Source organism: Brachionichthys hirsutus, chromosome 18, assembly GCF_040956055.1.
Source record: "Brachionichthys hirsutus isolate HB-005 chromosome 18, CSIRO-AGI_Bhir_v1, whole genome shotgun sequence".
Lineage (NCBI taxonomy): Eukaryota > Metazoa > Chordata > Actinopteri > Lophiiformes > Brachionichthyidae > Brachionichthys > Brachionichthys hirsutus.
In genome coordinates this window covers 5,961,499-5,986,242 of record NC_090914.1, presented here as the reverse complement: position 1 = coordinate 5,986,242, position 24,744 = coordinate 5,961,499, and the positions used below count along the sequence as shown (strand labels likewise).

At 43.8% G+C, this 24,744-nt stretch overlaps 2 protein-coding genes across 2 annotated transcripts; one reads left to right on the top strand and one right to left on the bottom strand.

The window, feature by feature from the left end:
• Window positions 1–9: 9 nt before the first annotated feature.
• Window positions 10–10,760, bottom strand: ddx24 (DEAD (Asp-Glu-Ala-Asp) box helicase 24). The gene is given in 22 exon segments (XM_068752090.1): window positions 10–299; window positions 374–503; window positions 593–781; window positions 888–963; window positions 1,125–1,640; window positions 1,785–1,938; window positions 2,024–2,446; window positions 2,530–3,383; window positions 4,572–4,759; window positions 4,846–4,993; window positions 5,202–5,442; window positions 5,526–5,897; window positions 8,228–8,292; window positions 8,482–8,635; window positions 8,920–9,080; window positions 9,153–9,342; window positions 9,421–9,508; window positions 9,587–9,653; window positions 9,753–9,838; window positions 9,930–9,974; window positions 10,053–10,217; window positions 10,716–10,760. Coding segments are annotated over 22 exon segments (4,620 nt in total). The 3' UTR covers window positions 10–36.
• Window positions 10,761–11,072: 312 nt separating this feature from the next.
• On the top strand, window positions 11,073–24,237 carry ubr1 (ubiquitin protein ligase E3 component n-recognin 1). Its single transcript, XM_068752466.1, has 47 exons — window positions 11,073–11,117; window positions 11,960–12,219; window positions 12,458–12,536; window positions 12,752–12,862; window positions 13,834–13,961; window positions 14,035–14,173; window positions 14,249–14,311; window positions 14,423–14,546; window positions 14,649–14,756; window positions 14,841–14,929; window positions 15,010–15,108; window positions 15,186–15,343; window positions 15,432–15,531; window positions 15,628–15,756; window positions 15,871–16,051; window positions 16,134–16,186; window positions 16,296–16,406; window positions 16,491–16,556; window positions 16,633–16,734; window positions 16,818–16,881; window positions 16,965–17,089; window positions 17,177–17,229; window positions 17,316–17,418; window positions 17,494–17,542; window positions 17,637–17,791; window positions 17,869–17,968; window positions 18,077–18,180; window positions 18,267–18,347; window positions 18,481–18,653; window positions 18,733–18,941; window positions 19,022–19,121; window positions 19,242–19,394; window positions 19,497–19,597; window positions 19,703–19,790; window positions 19,879–20,027; window positions 20,109–20,164; window positions 20,276–20,372; window positions 20,482–20,549; window positions 20,685–20,832; window positions 20,909–20,996; window positions 21,320–21,456; window positions 21,542–21,650; window positions 21,717–21,773; window positions 21,871–21,948; window positions 22,049–22,219; window positions 22,305–22,406; window positions 22,612–24,237. The coding sequence occupies exons 1-47, from the start codon at window positions 11,073–11,075 to the stop codon at window positions 22,751–22,753; spliced, it is 5,205 nt and encodes a 1,734-aa protein (XP_068608567.1). The 3' UTR covers window positions 22,754–24,237.
• The last annotated feature ends 507 nt before the right edge of the window (window positions 24,238–24,744 follow it).

Below are 24,744 nucleotides of genomic sequence, written 5' to 3'. Positions count from 1 at the left end.
CTATTAAATCAATGTCAAATATTTTTTTATAGCAAGTCACGGCTGCAGTCCTTTCTTCTGCTTTTTCGCAACACCCTTCTTTATTTTTTCGGCCTCCTCCTGTTCTGAAACCCTGGTGAGGGCACTTTCCTTCTCTACTAGAGGCATGTGAGGCAGCGAGAGCTTTCCCATCTGAGTCGGGTACTTGGTTTTTATCACATTCCTGAATATGGGCTGGGAGGTCAAATGCTTCAAATGCTTTTTCATTCCCTTCACCATCTTCTGCTGCTCTCGGTCGTCATCCTCGTCTCTAGCTTTGCCTGGAGACATGAAGTGTATATTCAGGTGTCTGCACTTACACATTATTAAATACTCTTGTGATAAAGATTTGTACCGATTAGGAGGTCGTCATCCAGGTCCAACTCCAGGGCATCTGCTGCTTGTCTCAACCAGGAGTTGTGCTGCGTCTCTCTCCTGTTGTAAAACTCAATCTTTTCTATCTGCCTGGCCAAATTCACCCTCTCCTGTGGAGAAAAATGTGCAACAATTTAAAAATCAAACAAGAACTTTTTTTTTCCCTCCACATGAAGTAGGACAGACAGCTGGATCTCACCTTTATCGCCTCCATGCATTTGTTCTCCACGGGGAACATGGAAAGCTCCTCATCCTTCGCCAGAGTCTTAAAAATCTTTTTGAAGTTCATCACGTCTTCTGGGCCGATCAGCAGTAAACTCAGACCCTCTTTGGTGGCTCTTGCCGTCCTACCACTCCGATGGACATAAGTCTCGGACGTCCTGGGAACCTGGTCAGTGTGAAAAGTTGATCAGCATCCATGTTTTTAGAGGATAACGCTCAGAAATCAGAAATAATACACTAAAAAATACAACAACAATCAAACAAGGCTTTGCCTGGTAGTGAATAACGTGCTGCACATCAGGGATATCCAGTCCTCTTGCAGCCACGTCGGTAGTAAGCAGGACACAGCTGTGAATAAAATGTAGATTACATTCGTAAAACATAATCCAGACCTTTCCACGCAGATCAAATAAAACCTGGAAGCCATTAGTTGCAGTTCACAGCTCCCCACGTTTCATTTTAGGAACGCGACGACTAGATTAAGTCCCCGCCAGTAATGCGGAACTCACCTGCCCCTCTCTGCAAAGCGCTCCAGGTTTTTCAGCCGTTGTTTCTGGTGCATGTTGGCGTGAAGAGACAGAGACGTACGGTCCAAGATCATCAGCAGGGACTGCAGCCTCTTGATACAATCTATGCTGTTGGCAAAAACCATGGTGCGGCCGGGATACTGCAGCAGGAAGTAATACAGGTAGAAGTCCTTCTCCTCCTTCTGGCAGTGGATCCGCGTCTCCGTGAGGGTCTCCACCGTCGCCTCCTTCCTGGTCAGGTCAACAATTTTGGGTTTGGACTTGATCCCCACTTTCTCCATGAGAATCTCCACCCTGCTTCTCTGGTCCAAGTGCTTCCTCTTCTTCTTCTGCAGGACGCGGGTGGGCAGGCTGCGAGCCATGGTCAGTGTGGCCGAGAAAACAAACGTTTGCCTGGTGGGGTTGAAGTGCACGGTGTTCAGCATCTCCAGCAGACTCTCCAGCTCCGCAAAGTGGCCTTTCTCTACCATGCGATCGGCTTCATCAACGACCAGGCACCTGCAGAATAGAAATAAAAGGAAGAAGACATAGGGACGCAGATTATAGACACAAAATGATCACATCTGTGGATGAAATGCTTGCAGACATAACATCTGACTAATATTAGTTGTCATATTGCCAGAGGTGTGACCTGTGACTTGCCTGAGTTGTCTCAAGTTCAGCAGATGTGGATGTTTCTCCTTGATCAAGTCCCACAGACGTCCCGGGGTGGCAATAATGATCTCTGGTCTCCGCTTGAGGATCCTCCTTTGCTTCTGTTGTGCCATTCCACCCACCACTATCGCCGTTTTGATGTCTGCGCCCAATACCACGAGTATTTAAAGCATCCGTGCTTCTGCGTAATTATTCAGAGAAAAAACTTCATTGAAAACTTTATTTACCTGTGAATTGTGCGACCGCGTCAATGTGGTGCTTGATCTGCACAGCCAGCTCTCGGGTGGGAGTGAGCACAAGCCCGAGCAGAGGCTGCCTCCGACTGGCCTGATCAAAATCAAACTCTGCATGTTCAATTACTTGAACACATCCAAGCTTCTCATCGTCGTCATGCTCATCTTCACTCTCATGTTCACTTCGGTCCTCCTCTATGATGCCTTCACCCGCTCCATCATCCTCCATGTCAACCACTTCATCATCATCATCTGTTGAGGATTCTCCCGACTTTGCGGACTCCACGGCTGGTAAATATAAACTCTCCACTTGCGCGGCTGCTTTGGCGACGTCAGGAAGAGGATTTGCTGAACTGTTCCTCCACTCCAAGATGGCGTGGATCATGGGAATGCCAAAAGCCAACGTCTTCCCACTTCCTGAAATGACAGTGTTTACATTAGCTTAATTTATGTGGGGGGGGGGGGGGGTCAGATTTAAAGAGTAGATATTTTTATCTTACCCGTCTCAGCTGCCCCCAAGATATCCATCCGATCCCTGATCGCTGGAGGCAGAGCCAGGGCTTGGATCGGAGTTGGTGAACTAAATCCAAGACTGCTCAATGCTTTTAGCACGGGGGGGGGAACGAACAGGTCCTTCCATGCACTCACATCGGATTCTTTAGAGCTAGACAGTGTCCAGTTTGTCCAGTTATTCTTCTGAGTTTTTCGGGCCTTCCTCACTTTTTTTTCTTTTCCCTCAGCTTGAAGGTCTGACGGAGACTCTGGGACTGCAGCCTTTTCTTTCCGTTTCTTCTCCTTTTTCTTCTGGCTCTTCTGTGCAGGTTTTAATCCAGCGTCATGGTTTAAGCCGATGACTGCATCTTTTAGAGTGTCTTCTTCAGCCGCTTCACCCTCTCTTTTCTCTTCATCACCAGTAGCAACATCCTCTTGTAGCACTTCAGCACACGCGTCATCACGCTGGACTGATTCCTTTTCTTTTGGTTTCTTTTTCTTTTTCTTCTTCTCATTTGCCTTTTTCTTTTTTGGCTTCTCTTCCTCTTTGCTCTCCTCCTCCTCATTATCTACCTTCTCTCCAGACTCCCCTACCTCACTGGCTTTTCTTTTCATCGCTTTTTTCTTCCGTGCCTTTTTCGGTTCTTTTTCCGCTTTGGCTGCAGCCTTCTCCGAATCCACCAAACGATAACTTTTCAGCTCTTCGAAACACACTAGACCCTCCATGCCCTCCTCGGAGAAGAGGCTGGGATCGAGATCTACAGCTTTCCAGTCGCCTTTCACGAAGATGCTCCGTTTCGCTCGTTTCTGCAGCCCGAAGGGCTGACGTTTTTTTGAGGGCTTCATCTTGTTTGTTTTCATTTTACCACAGATTGATTAGGAATATGTTCAATCACGTCTCCTGAACGCGTTTGTTAAAAACCTAGCAGTTAGTGCGCTAACTCACGCCGAAGGTACAGAATATAGCAGTACACTTATCGTACACAGCTAGCGTGTACGATAAGTAATAGTGCAAGTAATACAATAAAAACAAATTACCTTCACTGACTGTCGTTTAATGAAATGTTAAAAATAATGCCGCAAACAACCACACGACACGAGGAGGCGGCCATGACAGTTTTGATCACGTGCTTCGAAAAAACTTTATTTGTCCCCCGGACTGCAGACACGCTCCGGAGCTATTTTCCTTCAGAATCGGGCCTGTCGCTAAAGAGATTCTACATCTTATTTCCTGTCTTAGTTTTTGCCACACGAGAACTTTCAACCCGTAGTAAATATTTAACTTGATTAAAACATAGTAAAAAATAAAAATAAAAATAAGAACCATAAATATATCATGTGTCACTGCGTTCCTTTGGACATGGTGATCTTTCAGACACAATTTGTCGTCTGACTAAATTTACAAAAACATTCTTTAGATTTAAATCAAAATGTCTGTAGGAAATGTTAAATCGTTTGCATACAAGTTCAAATATAAATAAAAAATATGTTGGCTAACGTTTAATAAAAAAAAATCCACCAAGGATTAATATGTAGGTTATTGTCAACAGGGCAGGCAGGTAAAATAATCTGTCAAGGAGAATAAACATCAACCAAAGATATTTCACCATTTATAACCCAGATTTGCCATTTCTGTCCTTTATTAAACATTTACATTTCATAACATTAATATGGGCAATAAATTACAACTGATAAACCACTGAAATGCTTATGAGAAAATGGTAATGAATGTGTTTACATGCGATGAATGCAATTGTTATATAGAAAAGTTGTTGATTTATCCCTTATATCGAAACTGACTCAGTTACTGAGGCGCTCACATTTAATCTGTGGCATATAAGTGTCATTCTTCGAGATCTGGAATCATTTGTTCAAATCCAAAATAAAGACGCGGGTAATTAATTTCATGCCTTGGATCACATACAGGGAGGCTTGCAGAACAGACCAGCACAATAAGTCAGATTTAAGATAGTCCTTTAAAGCCTGAAAACTCCCCAAAATGGCATATGTAATTACTACAGAACACAAGACAGTTAGTTGCGAGTGCTACTTTTTGGTGGGGTCAATCACCCTCCCCATGAAGAGCATGCAGTTTGTGTCTTCGTGGTATATGAAGAAGAAGAATGGTCTGTTGACAATGAAGGTCCTGGGTAAGGAATACGAAGTAATGCCTGTTGTTGTGGCGGCTGCTGCAGTGGTCCCGGTCTCATCCACGTCAATCACAGCCTTGTGTAGCACCTGCGATTGTACATTATTAATCACTTATGTATAGACAATAGAATATGGATGCATCTGAGAATGTTATGGTGACACTGAAAACTGACCTCTGACACCTTGATGTGTTTATCCTTACTCAGCTTTGTCAAATTGGCCGAGTTACTGAACACGCCGCCCAGGCCCACGTCTGGCAGAAGGTCGTGTAAGGAGTACGACTGCTCCATCTTAAATTTGGGCAGATTGACTTCCAGTTTGCTGTGAACAATGATGATGATGAGTCGACTCCCATGTTATCTTTAGATATTTACCATTGGGCGCCTTTTAAGCAACCTTTTTAGACCGGATGTGACACAATGCTTCACAAGCGTAGCTAAAATACATGCGAACGCATGAAAACAGACATCATTGTCTTTCCACATTTAAAACTTACATTTTTTTCATATTTTTGATCCAGCTTGAAAACCTCTCAGCGGTGATTTCATCATCAATCTCTGTGTAGTCCATGTCTTTGTTTGGCAGCAGGATGAGCATGGAAACACCTTCCAGATATGGCAGCTTCAGCACTTTGGCGCCAAGAGGAATGTCTTCCATCATGTAGAACTTGTCGTCTTTAAACATCATCGGCACCTCTATAACACTATAGTTGTCAATATAGAAGGGTGCATTTCCAGTGAAATTGGGGTTAAAAGGCATCTTCCAGGTGCCTGTGGATGAAAATGCATGGTAAGCTTAACTGTGGCCTGTAAGAGTCAAAGGTTAACATCCACACAAGAGTGATTCAACTTACCCTGGAAGAAAATGGTGTTTATTAGCATGAGCTGGGTCATTTCATCTAAGGTGGAAATCATCTCCGTCACCTTGCCATGAGTTTTCTGCTTGACATACTCATTGATGAGTCCGATGCTCCCTTTGGCGTTGCTAAAGTCTACACTTTTAATGTCCGCATCAAAAAACGTCTTCATTTGGTCCTGAAATAAAGCCTCCACCTCGAACTGTGTGTGAATGAAGAGGGCCATGCCCTGATCCAGGGTCAGCGATCCATTCTGTGTGATGTTCTCATTTAGGAGCTGAAAGAGCTTTGGGATGAGTTCAGGCTGCTCAGCTCGCTCCAGCTCATCCAGGTTAATTCCCTTCAGTATTTCCTTCTGCGTGGCGCCATCTGAAGCCATTAAGAGAGCGGCAAAGCTGGTGGAGATGCTCAGAGGCGAGAAAAAGATGTTCTTGTCATGGAAAGTGGATATTTTTCTGTAAAGATTCATGGCAAAATCCATGTTTTTAAAGGAAAGATCTGAGATTGTGACACCAGCCTGGTGTGCTTGTTGGACAGGAACGAGGAAGCACAAATAGGCCATAAGGAAAATAAATCCTGTCATCTTGTGTGCCGCCATGTTTGAAGATCTGGCTACACAAACACAGAAAGACACTTTTACAAAATATTCTTAAAAAACAAACAAAAAAGAGAACAGCATAGAGTTAATCCAAAAATAATAATCATAATCACTTGATTTTCAGACAGAATTGTGATTTAAATGGAAAATTTTTCCTCCCCACAAGATCCGCATATACATACCATTCAGCTTGGGCAAGATCACATCTGAAACTCCCTCTATTATTTGGGGATACAAAGTGCAAGTGTACTCCGAGTGTTACATATTAACCACAAGCTGTTTATCGAGCATGCAGCTCCTCTTTCACGTAACCAAAAAAATAATATTGCATTGCCAGAAAACACAAGAAACTGCAGGAAGAGTGAATGTCACTTTAATCTGGGAATAAGAACTATACATTAAATCAAATAATGTGCTAAAATGACAGGTGCTTACTGTAAGAATGTAGTGAAAGAAAATAGTGTAAAAAAACAACAACCCAGCTACCAACATTTCAGCATCAGTCACGCATGTGTTATAAATAGAAAACAGCCTAATGGATCAAAAGGAAAGACAGGAATTCAATCATGGAAGACAAAAACAAATCAGTGGAAGCCTCGAGATATAATCATGCTGAACATTGGTTCCAGAAAACAAAAGAACTGTAAACAGAATTCCCAGTTTTAATGCTATAACGTGGTGCTGATTTTGGATTTTTAGGACTGAACAGCAGGAAACTATTTGAAAAGAGATTAGCCATGACAAAATGTATGATACAGTTCTAATGTTTTTTCTTTGGGTTTGAAATTAAATAAAAGTCTCCCTTCCTTCTTGCTAGTTTCCTGTTATTTCTGGAGGTCATCAATCAGCTAATGGCTTTTGTTGCTTTAATCCGAGGCAACAGATGTGCAAATGAATATACTCTAGTACAACTAATGTGTACGACATTTTTCCAAGTATTACTGGAATACAGGATAAGTCAAGTCATTGCAATCAAGCAAGTATTTCAGGGATGTATCATAAACAGGTCTTAGAAACATTTTCCACTATGGTTGATGACAAATACTGAATATGCAGGCCAGATGAATGTGTGAGACTGCAGTTTAAAATGACTGTGGTAAAACAAACACTAAACAGGTATTTACATATGCTTCTTTTGTTTTTAATTATATATTGACAATATTTGGAATAATATATGAAAAGTATGCAGTATGTCATTTAAAATTATCATGGACAGCAAATAGCTCCATCTAAAATGCGTAAATCACAAAATGCTGTTTGTGGACTGTAAGTCTTAAATTATTTATTAGGCCTACTTATACAATTCACTGTAACCAAATATATCTTGCCATCTCAATACCTTCGGAATACAGTCTCACATATTCACAAGAAAAACGACTGATGTCAGAAAAGAAAAGAAAATCACCCGTCTGTCAGTGCTGCTTTTTCCAATACATTACAACAAGAAAACATTTCAAAACTAAAACGCCGTTCTTGTGCGGCAGACATGGGAATTTCCTGCAACTGGTTGATACAAGTGAAGAAGGTTCCGTCAGTAACAAACTTTCGTCTGTGGCTTTAGCATTGGTCTCCCGTTAATTTCACACCCGGTCATTAAATGGTGAAAATTCATTTCCACGTCTTCCAGAGGAAAAACAAGAATTAAAAACCGGTACACAATACAAATAGAAGGCGCCATGGTAAAAAGGCAATTGCAAACTTGGATTAACTGCATCAAGACTTTTGTGGTCACCGTATCCCCAGCTCCAGTGAGTTAGAGTAGACTAAATTCAGCTTTGCCATTGTTCTCTTCTCTAAAGCCTGCCTGCGAACTAATCAGGGGAAACATATCAGCCCTGCGGCGGCCCTTGTGTTCGCATATGCAAAAAAAGGTTAGAGGAAGGAGCGAAGCTAGCCCTCTATGGGCTCGTCAATCCAACCCGTAAACAAGAAGGCAATTTTTTCACGTCGTCTTCGCTGACTAGGCTTTTTGTTGTTGGTCCTCCTGCCCAGTGTTTCCTGATCCTAGAAGAGGATTGAGGTTAGCACATTTCATGACTTTTGGATGAAGTTTACAAAACATTTCAAACCGTCTTCATATATTAAAATTAGATGTACTGACCCGAGCCGCTTGTTGATTCTGTGTCTGGTTGTTTAGGAATGTCTGGCTGAGCTTGTTGCTGCTGCCTAAATGGTCAGCAGGGCGAGATGACAGCATAACCCATGTATTAGTTTCCATTCACAGTGTGGTGGCAGTCTTAATATTTTAATACAATGTGAAAGACATTTAATACTGCTTTTTGTAAGACTATGTTTCAATATTTGTTTCATCCCTACTAAATCAGTTACCACGGCAACGTTTGCAGTTAAACCTACCGATCGAAATAGGCTTGTCTCCTCTTCCGCAGTTCCTCGGCTGTGAGCGTTTCATCTTTGACTTCTTTTTGTTCAAGAGTGCTTCCTGCTACCTGGCGCCCTGATTTCACGTTTCCTTTCGCACAATCGGAGGATTCGCTGCTCACTACGGCTCCTATTAAAAAAAAAAACTTTTTATTGGCATGTAAACATAAATTCAGTCGTGAACAATTACAATAAATTATTAAAATAAGGCTGTAAGCCTGTATTAATAACTCTCTGTTAGCCATGGTGATGGATAGACTAACAGATGAGGTGAGACAGGAAGTGAAGAATCGTGTGCAGGCGGGCTGGAACGGGTGGAGGAAAGTATCAGGTGTGATCGGCGAGGATGAAGGGAAAGGTCTACAGTTTAATCAATACATAGCAGAAATGAATTGAAATCTTTGTCGTCTTTACCTTGCATGCTGAGCTGTATAGCCCTGCGTAGATCAGCTTCTTCATCTTCTACATCTATGTCCTGTCTGCTGAGTGCCAGCGCTCTCTTCAGCTGTTCATCTTCATCCACAACCTCATCTTCTGCACCAACGCCCATTTCTATCTGTGCCAGAGCTGCTGACCTGCTGCTCAAAGTTATATGTAATTCAAAGGTTATTGTGAGTAACTTGAAACACAGATACAACCCGAGATACTCCTTTTCTGAAGAACCTTTGGCTGTTACAGGTTGGAGCGTCTCCACATATCATTCATACCCCGCACTTGTCTGAGCCTCCTCCTCTCCAATAAGCCTCGGTCGCTGCTGCTGGTGCACCCTCATAAACCCGAGGATCTGTTCTGCTTCACACTCAGGGAGGTTTCCTCGGATCACAAATATGGAATAACCTGCGAAATTAAATCTTTGAGAATCTTTTCTGAATTACAGCATCCAAACAGTTTCAAACTATTTTCGATTTACATTACCTTCTTGTTGCAACTGTGCAAGGAAAAGTGCTAGATACGTGTCTGATATCAACTCTGGTCCAGTCAACAATGAGTTCAGATTAAACCACTGTGATGGAAACAAAAACATTAAAATAAAGCAAGATTACTATTTTTTTTGCGTGTGTGATGACAAAGTGTCTCATACCTGTTGTCCAAGTTTGCGTATCGTAAACCAATGCTCTTTGTAGTTGCAAATAAAGGCTTTCTCATTTCTGAAACACGAAGGATGGAAGAGTAGTCAGCGTACACTTAAACTGTCAGGTAGTGAATACAGATGAAGTATATAACAAAGTTAAAAGAGTAAACTTTACATTGGATTAACCATCAAGCTCTGATACTCCCGGCTGTTAAAGAGGATTATCTCCAGGCCCCATACTCTCAGAGCATTGCTAATTACCTAAAGGAACAGTATGACAGAAAACAAAGCTGATGTTATTGCCCAATTGAACATTTACTGATCAGTTATGAGCAAAAATGAACTCACTCACTTGAATTGAAAAGAAACCACTGTCGTCCATGTTCCCAGATGGTTGCTGGAATACGACAGATAAAGTTAGGAGCCTGCTACGAGTAGCTTGCTGCATTAGCATTTACCTGCTGCGTTTCCTCACCTGTAAGAAAGTTCTATACTCCTCACTGGCCATACCTCCCTCAGCCATTCTCATCCTCTCCTCTTCATCAAGCTGGTGAGCAATGGAGGACAGATCCACGGGAGTGAAATACTCACCCTGGAGGAGGTTGTTGAGACAGTGCTGGGCACAAAGGGAGCCCTCTTGCTGCAAATACAGAAACGATTAGTGCTAAGATGTCGGGCGCAAATGACACAGAGGAAAACGAGGAATCAGATATGTCGAGAAATTACAGTTTACTAGACACGACATAAACAAACAACGTAGGGTTTGGTTCCTATCTACGTTATCAGCTATGCAAGAGTAGAGATCAAAACAGCTAGCTTACGCACGATTCCCCCCTTTATAGACCATGCAGCTATGTTAAGACAACTCGTTTGCCAACTGGGTATTAAATAGCAAGTTGAGTATCATTACAAAGCTATCTGCGTTGACACACGTTACACCAAATAAACTTTTCTTACCCTCTGAATAGCAGGAGCAATTAGCATTTTAGCTTTCAACAAATACTACCAAACACCACCACGGCTCTCACAACAGCGACCAGGCCCGATAAACAAATCTCCACCGGAAGAGCCGAGGCTTTCGATAAAACCACAAGGAAATACCGAGGCGAAACATTTAGAATGAAAGATTTTAACTTACTTTCTCATGAAATATGGAATCCATATTTAGCTCTCTGTCAAACATTAAACTCTGACCTCTCGCGCCGCTACATTCATCACCATGAAGAGAAGCGATAATTGCGACCAGCGCCACCTAGCGGCTGGGGTCCTTCTCCTCCCTCTCCCCTCTCTCTCTGTCGCGCTCTCTCTCTCTCTCTCTCTCTCTCTCTCTCTCCACACACACACACGTGGAAAGAGAGAGATAATTTGTTTTTTCGTTTTTATTCACCTACTTACCTTCTTCTGTTTTTTTTTCCCATTTTGTGTCGCAAAAGGTTTTCCCATTACAAGTCGGGCAGTCTCCCAGTGACACATCCTCCTTTACGGCAAATGGAATATGGCGGAGGGTGAGAATTCTGTTAAAGGACTGGAGCTCAGCAAGGTCTGATTTTCTATTCTCTACACTAGTTGACAGCGCTTCGTGCTACTCGGGGACAGAATACTGCAGCATAACGTGTTATTACCGATGTGAAATATATTTCGAGGACACAGATGAAGGGTATCATTTTTCCTGGCTAGCATTCGCAGTTAGCTCCTGTGTTAGCCACGTAAACGAATTAAAATGGCTCACAAGTAGCTAGTAGTACTAGTAGTATTTATTGCTTATCAATAGTGGATCGATATGTCTGGTTTGAGGGCTGGAAGTAGACAGCACGGTGGTGGAAAACGACAGTGTTTTCCGTAGTGTGATTTATCCAACATCTTAGCCCATGTTTGTTATAGGCTCTTATTCTCTCAAAAATATCCCATCAGTCGTAATTTTTAGGTCCAAGAAGTCATTCTCAAAATGAATGTGATTACTTTATTACGGTTATAATGCAGAGATGGCAGGTTATGGTTCGTATGAGACGGTAGTCATAATCAGAGACTGTTATGATATATCTGGTCCAACCGTGGGACGTGAAAATGCTTAAGACATAAAAACAACATTTTAAACAGTCATCAAACGTGTAAGTTAAATATTGGAAAAGATGCCGTAGAAATTAAAGTGTGCCAAAAGAAAAATGGACCAGGACTGTAAACATGTTTATACTATTAAAACTGCAGTCAGCAGTTTCCTTTCTGATATTAACATCCCATTTAAATTGATTTGTAAACAGGATACAATGTGAAAGGCAAATAATCTATCTGAGCATCGTGTGACGACGTTGCTTTTTTATTTGTGTTTTACGTTTCAGTCGATGGAAACAGACGAAAGTCATTCTGTTCTGTTTTGTCCGGCAGGAATGGCTCGAGGCGGCAGACATCAGAGGGGAGCTCCTCCGCTACCTGAGAGAGCAGGTGCCCCAGATCTTCTGCGTGAAGACGGAGCGCAGTCCTCAGGAGGAAGAGGAGCTCACGCAGAACAGACTTCTCTACCCGCTGGAGTGCTTTCTGTTTGGAGAGGATCCTCTGGAGGGCCTGGAGAAGCTCAAGCAGGGCAGCACCTCCTCGCAGCTCTGTGGACACGTCTTCAAAGAGGGAGAGACGGTCTACTCCTGCAGGTCCAAATGGATCCTCTGATCCTTCTGTGATAAATAAATCCTTATGGGAATTATAGAGGGAGAGACTAATGTTTACATGCTCAACAAGATGAGGCTGAATTTACATTTAAAGCGAATAATTATTCATGCGGGAGAAGTTGTCGAGCGCTTTGATTGGTACAAGAACTCCGGTGGCACGTATGCAGGCTCCGATGACGATTATGTTGACGTGAGCTCGATTTGCTTTAATGTTTTGCAGGGATTGTGCGATAGATCCCACTTGCGTCATGTGCATGGACTGCTTTCAGGATAGCGTGCACAAGAGCCATCGCTACAAGGTCAGTGCCAGTACGAGGGCTTATAGTTTTCATCTTTCATTTTTTTATTAGAATTTCCCCTCTTGGATAAATGGAAATGGTAGAAAGTTACTCATCATGGGATTTTATATCTTGATTGACATGCTAAATAATTTATCAATAGTCTTCCCAATTAACTAAATCCAACACATTTGCTCTCCTCTAAGCTTCTCAGCCACCTTTTTTTTCCCCTTCAGATGCACACATCTTCAGGGGGGGGCTTCTGTGATTGTGGGGACGTAGAAGCCTGGAAGATCGGTCCCTGCTGCTCCAAACACGATCCGGGGGCAGCCGCTTCCATGGTAACGGTGAGCTACATCCATGTGGGAGGGGGCTTACTTGTCAGTGAACCCCGGAATGCTTATTTTCCCATCTCAGTCCCAGATGCCGCTCTCTTGGCTGTGCCTTTGGCTCCGGAAATGGGGAGGAAATGCACTTTGTTGACCTGAATTAACCGAGAAGATTTATGATGAGGTTAAAAGCTTGGGAGGGCGATTGAGTTCCTGAAAGCTGGTGGAAAGCAGCTGTCTTTTAGGCTGACGGGGAGCAGCACTTTATGCCTTTGAGTCCTACCCTACAGTACAGGATGTTTTCCTGCCCACGGTTTTCCTCAGTGGCTTGTCGGCCCTTTCTCTGCTGATCGACGGTGTTGGTTTTCCTCTGATAAGATCACGCCGGGCTTCGAGCGGATGTGCCGCTTGTCATCGGTCACTGTTTCTGTGCACACAGCAGGTGCGTCTGCTGGGAGAGGCTGCTTTGCGTCTTCCAACACCAGATCTGAACCTGTGCTTAACAAGCAGAGACATATCACACGTCCGTGGAAGCAGCTTCAGATCGCTCGTAGTTTAGATTGTGGTAAATTACCGTCCCCGCTTCCCACACAGTAGCATGTGTGTAACCGCACTTACTGTAGGCTTTGTGTGGTTTGTGTGTCAACAGTCTGACATTTGTACGAAACGCTCGACTGCTCTGTCGAATGTTTGCCTTCAGGGAATGTGAGAGCTGCTTGTTTAATTGTTTATGAAGAAAAATAATAAAAACATTTGCTTTGGATATTGCAGAGTCACGAATTAGTGAAGGTTATTACAACAAACCTTTGTCTCACATCGATTTCTGAACACTTAACTCTGTGTGTTGAAAGCGGATTTTTTCTTTATTACTTAAGATATTGAGATCATTGTTCTTTCTTTATTTCTTATTTATTCGCACAGTATCTCCGACGACAGCATATTCTGATGAGATATAGGGTTTGTGGTGTTCCTTGCTTCTTTTCCTGCAGGACGAGTGTTTGTTGGAGCCTGAGCTGTGCGGCCGTGCTGAGAAGCTGTTCCGAGGACTTCTGCACTACGTCACAGAGTTCCTGGCGTGGGAGGAGAGCTTGGAGCTGCCGGCCGAACTGCAGCCGAGGTATCTTTATCGGACAGCGGGAAAACACATAGCGGGACACTCAACCTAACTGCGTCTTTCTTCATCTACGCAGGACCAAAGACAACGCGTACTACTGTGTACTGTACAATGATGAGCACCACTCATATGACCATGTCATCTACACTCTGCAGCGCTCTGTTAACTGCAATGAGGCTGAGGCCCAGACGCACACAGCGCTTATCGACAAGGAGGTATTTTTTTTTTTTGAGGGTTTTAATTGCTCTTGACTTATTATTTATTATTATTTAATTTAACCTGTTGCACAGGGTCGGCGGGCAGTAAAGAGGGGAACTCTTCGTTCCTGCCAGCAAGCAAAGGATCTCATCCGGGTAAAGCCAAACCACCGACTTCTCCAGTTTAGTTATTTAGAAAGTCTTCAATGCTCGTGTGACAGTTTTGCGTCTGAGTGAGCCCCTTCTCTTTCACCTGCTGCCTTTCAGTCCAACTCGGAGCACATTTCTCTGCAGCCACTACGCGTGGAGATCCTTCCCTCAGTAGTAATGGCTCATCAGACTTTTGCTTTGCGCCTTGGCTCCTGGTTCCAAAAGATCATCGGTTACTCGGGTGCGGTTGTCATTGATTATTGAATGTCTATCTTCTTTTTTTATTAAACATATCTCTATCTTATTGCTCAGTTGTTCATGAGCCCATGTGTTTGTTGTGCAGTGGGCTTCAGGCAGGCCTTCTGTCAGGTGGCACTAGAAACCAGCGCAGACTCTGATTGGCCTTGCCTCATCAGCAGACTCATGTTGCACGATGCCAGGATGTTCAAAGGCACGTGGCTAGATTGTCATGCAGCATTTTAATCTTGGTTTGAAACATCTTTTAATATGATGATTCCCCACCTCTTTCATAAAGGCGCTCGCAAGATCGTACACGAGCTGATTTTCTGCAGCATGCTCATGGAGACTGAGTTCAAGAGGCTTTTTGCGCTCGAGTTCACAAAGGTAAAAGAACAACAAATAGCTCTGTTGCATTTGTTTCTTTTGCTTGAATTAATCGTTGCCCTATCTTTGCCCTCTTGTAGCATTTTAAGCAGCTGCAGAAGGATTTCATAAATGATGACCATGAGAGGAGTATATCCATCACTGCTCTGTCCGTTCAGATTTTCACCGTCCCCACATTGGTAAATATTTGTTATTGTAGACCAGTATCATTTTTTTCCTGTGCTTTATTCCTCATGCATCCCTGTTGCTCCTCCAGGCCAGACAGCTGATTGAAGAGGCCAATGTTATTAAAGTGATAGTTGATACGGTCATGGATTTGCTCCGCGAACATCTGGACGCCCACAATCGCTTCATCTTCCTCGGCTACAATGGAGACAAGTTCTCGCGTATCCAGGTCATCTTCCACGACCTCAGGTCATTAAAGAGGAAGTAGTTTTTATCATGTCATTCCTAATGTTTCAGGGTTTTTAATCTAAGGTCTAACTTCTGTTGGGTCACTCAGGTATATTCTGATCAGTAAACCCACAATATGGACCAAGGACCTGCGGACACAGTTCATAGAGGGGTTCAAAGTCTTTCTTGGACTTCTCCAATGCATGCAGGTAAAAAATGTCACGATAAATTAGGACTTTTACGTCTGATCACAAATCTGAGAATCCAGATATTTAATGAATCCTGGCCTCATTTGACTTTACAAGGGTATGGAGGAGGTGAAGCGGCAGTTTGGTCAGCACATCGCAGTAGAGCCAGAATGGGAGCCTGGCTTTTCTCTTCAGATACAGCTCCGTCACATCCTTGCTATGTTTCAGGACTGGTGCTTCTCTGATGTGAGTTGTCGGTCACCGTTAAGAACGAGAACATCCCTTTCATTCTGTTCACGCAGCAGAATAAAGGGAGAAATAATTAAATTACTGCCTGTTTGCTCCCTACAACTCCCACAGGATGAGATCTTACTGCTTGCATTTCAAGAGTGCAGGCGAGCCCTGATGCAGTGCAACAACCAGCCCTTCCAGAGAGACGCCAGCGATTACTACATGTGCAAACACATCCTCCACGTCCGTCCATATAAAGTGTCTCAGCAGCCCATCAGCATACACTTGCCCATCTCCAGGCTACTGGCCGGTAGGAGAAATCCGCAGTCATGTCAGTTGTATTTATTTTTTGTTGACGGTGAACTAGGTATGCTGAACAATTTCATCCCCAGGCCTGTATGTGCTTCTGTGTAGAAGAGGAGCAATGGAGCATCTGGGTCATCTCGTAAGTGACGTGAAAAAAGGGTTAGCAAATAAAAATATTTAGTGTTTTTACCGAATGAACCGAACTTTACATCTGAGTTAAGGCTTCTCTCTCTCTCTCTCTGTTGGAGGAGGGCTTGGACCCCTCTCTGTTTGCGGAGCATCCTCTGCGCTGTGTGGTGTTGGCCGCACAGGTCTCAGCTGACATGTGGCGAAGAAATGGCCTCTCATTGGTCAGCCAGGTATGCAGAATTCATTGTTCAAGATGTGGCTTCATTCTCATTTCTTTTCAAAAATAAACAGTAGCTGCTGCTTCACATCGCCAGGTCTACTACTATCAGGACGTAAAATGCAGGGATGAGATGTACGATAAGGACGTCCTCATGCTCCAGGTTCGTGGCAGTCAGACGCCGCGGTTTTGTACCAGTATGTTTATGATGTGTAACCCTCTCCACAAATGGTTTGCAGATCGCAGCTTCCAAAATGGACCCCAACCACTTCCTCATGCTGATCCTGTTGAGATTTGAGCTCTTTGATTACTTTAATGGCAGTTGCACAAGCAAAGACCAGGTAAGCGTCACGGCAAATGGATAAGTCGGCCGTAAAGATCTTCCTGTCACACCCTTAGTGATTAAAAAGAACTCCACTTGCAGGATGAACTGATGCAGTGGAATCGCCTGACCGAAGAGATGCTGTACCTCATCATCGTCATCGTCGGTACAGTGCGCTGTCTTGCTTGGGGAAGTGAGCTGTTTGCACGTGGAGCGTTCAATCGTATCTGACTGGTGTTGTGTCTCCAGGGGAGCGCTACGTCCCCGGTATCAGTCAGGTGACCAAAGAAGACGTGACGATGAGGGAAGTTATTCACCTGTTGTGCATTGAGCCCATGGCTCATAGTAGCCTGGCCAAGGGCCTCCCAGAGAACGTAAGATAAACACACTCAATTAAAGAGCTAATGTCTTAGTTTTTAACAAGGCAGTAGTGATTTGATAGAAAACGTTTTCTTTTAAAGCAGTGCGATGAAACTGGCCTGGAGACTGTAATAACCAAAGTTGCTACCTTCAAGTACGTAAAGATTATGAAGAGAACTTTTAGTGTCTTCTGAGCAGTCGTTTCCGTGGTTTAAATCTCTGCTCCGCTTCCGTTCACAGGAAACCTGGCGTTTCAGGACATGGGCTGTACGAAGTAAAAAAAGAGCGCTTGGTGGAATTCAACCCGTTCTTCTACCATTATTCAAGAGCACAGCATAGCAAGGTGAAGCATTTTCTCTCCGTCTTTACAATAATTCGAAAGAAGTTCTTTTGAGGCCAATGTTTTTACCTGTTGCAGGCTGAAGAGTCTCAGAAGAAGAGGAGGATCCAAGAGAGCAACGATAAAGGTGACGGGCGTCTTTGCTCAGCGCAGGTCTCCATGTAGATTCAAATGCAACCTTCAGCTCTACTGACTCGTGTTCTTTTTGCATTTGATGTCAGCTCTGCGTCCTCCAATGCCTCCGGCCTTCTGCCCAGCATTCTCCAGCATTTTGCGACTGCTCTGCTCTGACATCATGGTTCACATCCTTAGAAGCGTTCTTCAGAAAGCCGCAGAGGACCGGGCCACTCACTGGACAGAAGCCATGATCCAGAGGGTGCGTATTACTTCTGCTCTTTACATAACGGAGTTGAGTTTGTTCAGTTTTTTTTTTTTTTTGCTTTTTCTTCACAGGCCCTTCACTTAATAGGTCAGGCATTACTGGAGGAGAGAATACAGCTTGAGGATCACACTGTGGAGGAAGTGACCTTTGATTTCAGCCTCAAAGCTCGCAGTGAGTGAAACAATAACGGTTTTCTTCCCTTCATGTTGGTCGTAACTCTCAAAACTTAAAAGTGTTTTAGTTTTGGGAACTTTGTGACAAAATCATCTGCTCTTCCAGAAATCGGCTCAGAACATGGGAAGTCCGTGTTTATCTTGTTGTCCAAGATTAAGGCTGTTCCTTCCCTCAACGCTCAGAAAGACATTGTAAAATGGGTTCTTCAGGTCGGCTATTAAATTTTTTGCTTTTCATAAAGTATCATCACATCGCAGTCGATAATTTCAGTCTGCTGATACGTTCATTCTGCCAGATGTTTGAGATTGTCAAGTGCCTTAGAGAGAAGTCAAGTCCATCGGCCTCCATGAGCACAGAGACGACCCGGCCTGAGGAGGTAAAATAAATTATTTCCTTTTGGTCTGTCATGGACGGCCTTTGACAAAGAGGGGTCAGTGTAATCTGAGCGATTTGGATTCAACAGGACTGAATAAATAGAAACGCGTCGCTGTCTCTGTTATTTTTCTCAGAGTTCTCAGGAAAAAGAGAAAGCTGAGCGCAAAAGAAAGGCAGAGGCAGCTAAACTTCATCGGCAGAAAATCATGGCCCAGATGTCTGCAATGCAGAAAAACTTTATTGAATCAAACAAAATGCTTTACGACAACATGCCAGAGAGTGGGACGCTTGTTCCGGCCACTGAGAGGTAAAGGCGGTTCAGAAATAAACCCGGATGCATTTAGAATGAATTGGTTTGACTTTCTGTTGTTTATCCGCTCCTTTAGCAGCACTATGGAGCAGATGGAGCTGTGTGTGGCCGTCGGACCCCACCGAGGACCCACTCCGGCTGAGAGGGAAGTGCTCACCTGCATACTTTGCCAGGAGGAACAGGAAGTGGCGGCCCAGGCTCAAGCCATGGTGTTGACGGCGTGTGTCCAGAGGTCTACAGTGCTGACACAGTGCAGAGGAATGATACTACCCAATAGAGGAGACGGTTAGTCTCTGGTTGCAAACAATTGAATTGTTGTTAATAGCTGCAATGTGATGAGTGCTCATTGTCTGTCTCCGTTAAAGGACCAGGGACATCATGTCCACTCTTTATGCCCCCTGAACTGGCTGTCGGGACTCACACTGGTAGCTGTGGACATGTCATGCACGCCACATGTTGGCAGAAGTAAGATAATATTTATTGTGTTTTTGTGCTCATCTTGTATGTGTGTGTGTTTTTTTTGGTTCATGAGAAGATGGTTCGTTTTTCATTATTTCATTATCATTATTCTCTCTGTTTTGCAAGATATTTTGAGGCTGTTCAAAACACAACCAGAAACCGGCTCCACGCTGAGCTGATCATCGACCTGGAGAACGGAGAGTATCTGTGCCCTCTGTGCAAATCTCTGTGCAACACTGTGATTCCCCTCGTCCCTGTGGAACCGCTGATGTTTGACTAGTAAGTCCGGTCCACTGTCTTCACGCCAAACGGTGGAAGATTATTGGTTGTGTAAAAATGTATCAAAGCTCATTTAAATATCTGTCTTCTGGGTGAGCGCAGTGAAAACGCTGAGATAATTGGGCAGCATTTGACCCTGCCACGCTGGATCCAGATCCTCTCTGCCAGGATTAAAGGACTCAAGTCGGTCATTCAGGACAATGGTAGGAAGAGAACATTCAATAACTGCATCTGTTTGTGTGTGGAACAGCAACCTGTGTGTTGAAATGCCTGACTCTGTTTATGGCACGGCCTCTTCTTTCATGCAGACGGCAGATGTGCTGATGGCGCTCCGGGTCTGTGTGGCGAGGGCCAACCAGACTTTAGATCCATTCTGAGCTACGGCGTACAAGAACCGTGAGTTTGACTCCTGTGCCATGCATGCTGTCTTTATCGCATCGCCCTGAACTCTCCGCTGCTGCTGCTGGTTTTTTTTTTTTGTTAGGAGGAAATTCTCGGACAGCATGGCAGAGATGCTGGTTGTGTGCGCCACCACCGTCCACAGGGTGGGGCTGCAGACCGTACCCAATGAGCTGTGTCCACTGGTGCCCGTTATGGCCTGGAACACGTGTGCCTTCACTATTCAGGCCATAGGTACAGTAATGCTTCCCTATTATGTCAGTCTGTCCACGTTTAATGCGTCCCAATTCTGAAAATATATTTCTTGCTTCATAGAAAACGTATTGCAGGAAGAGGACAAGCCACTCTTTGGCTCGCTACAAAACAGACAGGTTGGTCGCCACTATTGATGAGTGATCGGCTGTGACATAAAGCATGTAATGAATAGTTGTCTGTGTATAGATTTGTCATGTGGGGTTTGTAAACGTCTCTCTCTGTTCTAGCTGGCAGGTCTGAAAGCGATTGTTCAGTTTTCAGCTGCTCACAGACTCAAGAGCTCCCAGGCTGTCGTTCAGAGGCACTTTGCTGACATGCTGGCTGGTGTGTGCTCGTCTTAGATTACCTAAATAGTTCCTTTTTTGTTATTTATTGTAAATAAAGGCAGAATTTATGTGTGTTGGCATAAATACAACCACTTGTTTTTTCCCAGTCTTGCTTCCAGTCACGAGCATAAAAGGCTCCCCTTCTGTGCTGGAGGTGGACTTCTTCCATCTCCTGGTAGGTTTACCCTAAAGAGAATAATCGAGCTCTCTCTTTACAGTGAACAGCTGTTTTATATTTATATATAACTCATATTTATGTTTCTTACAGTCTTAAACACTTTACTTCCACCACGTGTGCGTGTTTTAACAGGTGGGGTTGGTGTTGTCCGTGCCGTCATTGTATCAGGAGGAGGCTGTAGACTTGGAGCCGTCTGCTGTTAGCTCTGCCTACAACCATCTGCACATCCTCCATCTTGTCACCATGGCTCACGTGCTGCAAATCCTCCTGTCCTCCACGGGTACGACCAGCGATGACGATAATTCAAATAAATCACGAGGCTATTATAATGAGGAAGACGTTCCTTTTCTGTCTAGATTTCCCGGCAGTGGCGGGTGGAGAGGAAACTGAGGAGGCCAGAGCAGCGGCGGAGCTTTGCTCTGCAGTGTCGCATCATACCGGAAGGTGAGACGAGGATAACGGGGACTAGATTACTGACATAGATATACCGTCCTTATTTTATTTAATCGAAAATACAAACCTGAGCCAAAAATCATCCCCTCCACTAATGATGCTATATTATGGATACAAGTACACGGCTCCAGAAAGAAATCGCTTTCCAACGTTGGGAACCGCCTCTTTATAAGGGAAACGGATGCCCTCTCCGTAAAGGCAAGCGATGTCCCTCGTCCCCTCTTGTCAAGCTGACCTCCATGCTGCACGCTCAGAAGTGTGCATGTTACTGCAGACCGTCTCCAGCATGTCTGACAGCTGTGCTTTGTCATCAGGCCGATTCCAGATGTGTCTGGCAGCGCCGTGGCGGAGAGAGTGAAGAGAGGCCTTGAACCTTTCCTGCGCTGTGCTGCTCTCTTTTTCAACTGCCTGACAGGAGTTCATCCTCCGGAGGAGCTCTGTGCCGCTGCTGGTGGGTCAAATCAAAGTGTTTTATTATTAGAACCTCCTGGTACGAACGGCGATAGAAATGAAACTGACTTTTTCAATCTTTTCAGTTGCTTCCCAAGGACAGGTGGAGGGGCTCTGCAGTTACTTGGCATTACCCTCCAACGTGTTTCAGCTCTTCCAGGAGCACAGAGACGCCGTTACGCCGCTGCTGCAGAGGTGGGTGATAAACGACGCAGCAGCGTCATTGTGTATTGATCAGTGATTATTAACGTTCCTGCTCAGGTGGTGTTTGAGCCCGGCTGTAACTATAGCCCTGAACGGGAGAATCCAAACAGCCAGGTAGATTTCACGCTCTCCTTCGTCATCCCCTTTTTTATTTTGTGATAGAACATTTGATAATAATTCCATTCCTGCACAACTTGGATTCTTTTCCCAGATACCCGAGGAGGCGGAATCGTTTGATTGATCTCCCAGAAGATTACAGCGCTCTCCTCAATCAAGCCAGCCATTTTCAGTGAGATGATGATCGAAGCCCTTTTTACGTCGCCAGCTTTCAGTTGGAACTCCGCCAGAGGTGTTTAACGCTTTCCTCTCCTCTTCTTCGGCGTCCTCAGGTGCCCCAAGTCCACAGACGATGAGAGGAAACGTCCGACACTGTGCTTGTTTTGCGGGGCCATGCTTTGCTCTCAGAGCTCCTGCTGCCTCAGCCAGCTGGATGGGGAAGATGTGGGAGCTTGCACCGCGCACGCTGCCATCTGTGGGGCAGGAGTGGGGATGTTCCTCCGGTGGGTCGATCTTAGGCCGATCTTTGAAATTATTCATTTTGCGCTAAATGCTTTTTTTAAATGACGTCTGATTTACTCTTCTCAGAATAAGAGAGTGTGAAATCATACTGATGGCCAGTAGGACGCGAGGAAGCACCTACCCTGCACCTTACCTGGACGACTATGGGGAGACTGATCCTCGTCTTGGGTAAGAGTTGATTCTTTGTGTTTAATTACTGACGCGTTACAGTTCCTGTATGGTTTGTCTCCCAGCAGATAATAAAATAATGGCGGCTGGAATTCAAATGCCTCACAGTGAATTCTAGAGCTGGAAATCGTACAGTTCTTGTGTCATGATTGCACGTGGCCTCGTTTGCCTTTCATCTGTACACATTCTGTGTTGTGACTTCTAGACGGGGGAATCCGTTGCATCTTTGCCCGGAGCGCTACAAAAAGCTGAACCAGCTGTGGCGGCAGCATTGCATCCTGGAAGAAATCGCCCGTAGCCTAGAAGTGGTCAACGTCGTGTTTGCCTTTGAGTGGCAGATGTTGTGATGATGGCTCCAGTTGTGGAGGACGGAGAGAAAAGAGGACAGCCATAGATCATAATCTGCTCGAGTGCTCTGGAATCACTCACACAGACACACACACACACACGCACACACAAACAACCCTTGTACAATCAAAAAGAGAAAAGGAAGCCTTTCTGGAGTCTGGAGGAGTGGGACCGTCAAAGGAGGAAGAGGAGGAAGATGCAGAGTAGTGATTAATGTTTGTTTAATTTGATCGTCTGCTGTCGGAACGAGTTTCTCGGGGGGCAATGCTATTTTCAAAGAGGCTCATTCAAATAAAGATGAACAATAGATATACAATAACACGCTTCTGTTACCAGTTCATGGGATTGATTTCTCTCTTCTGTTATGTTGTGAATTTTCTGTTTTCATTTTGTATTGGCATTTCAAATGTGTCCTAAGTTATGATTGTTGAAATATACCATTTTGTCTGTGTCTTTTGCAGAAATCCTACACATTTTTGTGTAGACAGTCAGAATGCCACACGTCTACTCGTACTGTACATAAACGTGTAATAGCTGAAATGGCAACACTCTGCGTTGATTCGAAGCAGTCTGTGTTCCGAGGGAGGTTTCGGTAATCTGCTTCCATCATTTTCTGATATTAATGCATTTCATATTGAGCAGACACTTTGACACCAGATGGTTTTCTCCATATTTAATATTTCTTTTTACATTTATCGTTATAAATCCTTGTAGATCTTAAGAATTACCTAGTTAGTTATATCAAATGTACCTGCCTTATACTACATGGTATAATAGAATGTCCTGTTAGAAATTAACCTATTTGGCCAAATTGGATTAAATTAAAAAACTAGAAAAGCACTCCGAGTGCAAACCTCTGCCAAGGTCATATATTTAAAACTTCCTGGCTTCACATGGTGATCCAGATCATGAAACGGTTCTAAATTGTTCTTTGTGTCTATACGCCAACCATGAAAAGTAAAACTGAATCAGAGTTGATGATTTTTGAATCCATAAATGGAGTTTTCGATGTTGGAATATATTTATTTCCTGACCTCGTTCTGGAACGGATCCAGAAGATAGTGCATCAAGATCATGATAGTGCATCAAGCCCCTTTATGGCTGTGCTTTTGGTCATTTAATTTAATGGATCTTTGGGGAATAAGCCACCATTATAAATAAATGGGGAATTCCAGATAACTCAAAATTTGATGGGATCTAAGTTAGACCCATCTTCAGATTTTATTTTCATGGATCCATCCAGCAGCTTTTCTGTAATCCTGCTGAAAAACTCCATCGCACATATAACCTTCTTGGCGGAGGTAAAGGGTTAAATGAAATTTACAATTCTATAAAATATGTAATTTTTTATTTAAAACAGAAAGGTCTTATCTTTACAGTTATTCCAGTATTACCTTTCCAGGAGACGAATTGTATGAATATAAAACTGACTTATTTGTGTTGTTTGATTACTTCATGACTTCCAGGCTGTGGAAATAAAGACACTGGCCTCTCTACAGATGTACTGGTCCTATATTCTGACATAATCTACCACACAACTTCTAAAATATAATGCATTAATCAATGTATCAACATTGATTTATGCATCAGGTGGACCCAGGATGAGGCAAAAGGAGGCCTCCTCCCAGCTGCCATGTGTTTTACAACTTTTGAAAATGACAGAGGCCAATTCCTTTAATTAACCAGCAGACAACCGTGTTGAAGTAAGACAATGTACTGTCTTTGAATCCTTAATACACAGTCCCCAACAATAATACTCATCATCATCACCAGCTCACAAGGATGGCTTCTAACTTCTGCTTGCTTTTTGAGGCAATATAAGACCCTGGTGGCATTGCTGAGGCACACGAGATCATTACAGAAAAGGAATTGCAAAGTGTTCTAAATTAGAATTCCATTTGTTTGTGTTACTGGTGTTAAACTCATGCAAACCTACACCTCAGGGGACATACTATTCGCTGCTCTCAGGTCAAATCCACAGGAGGAATAC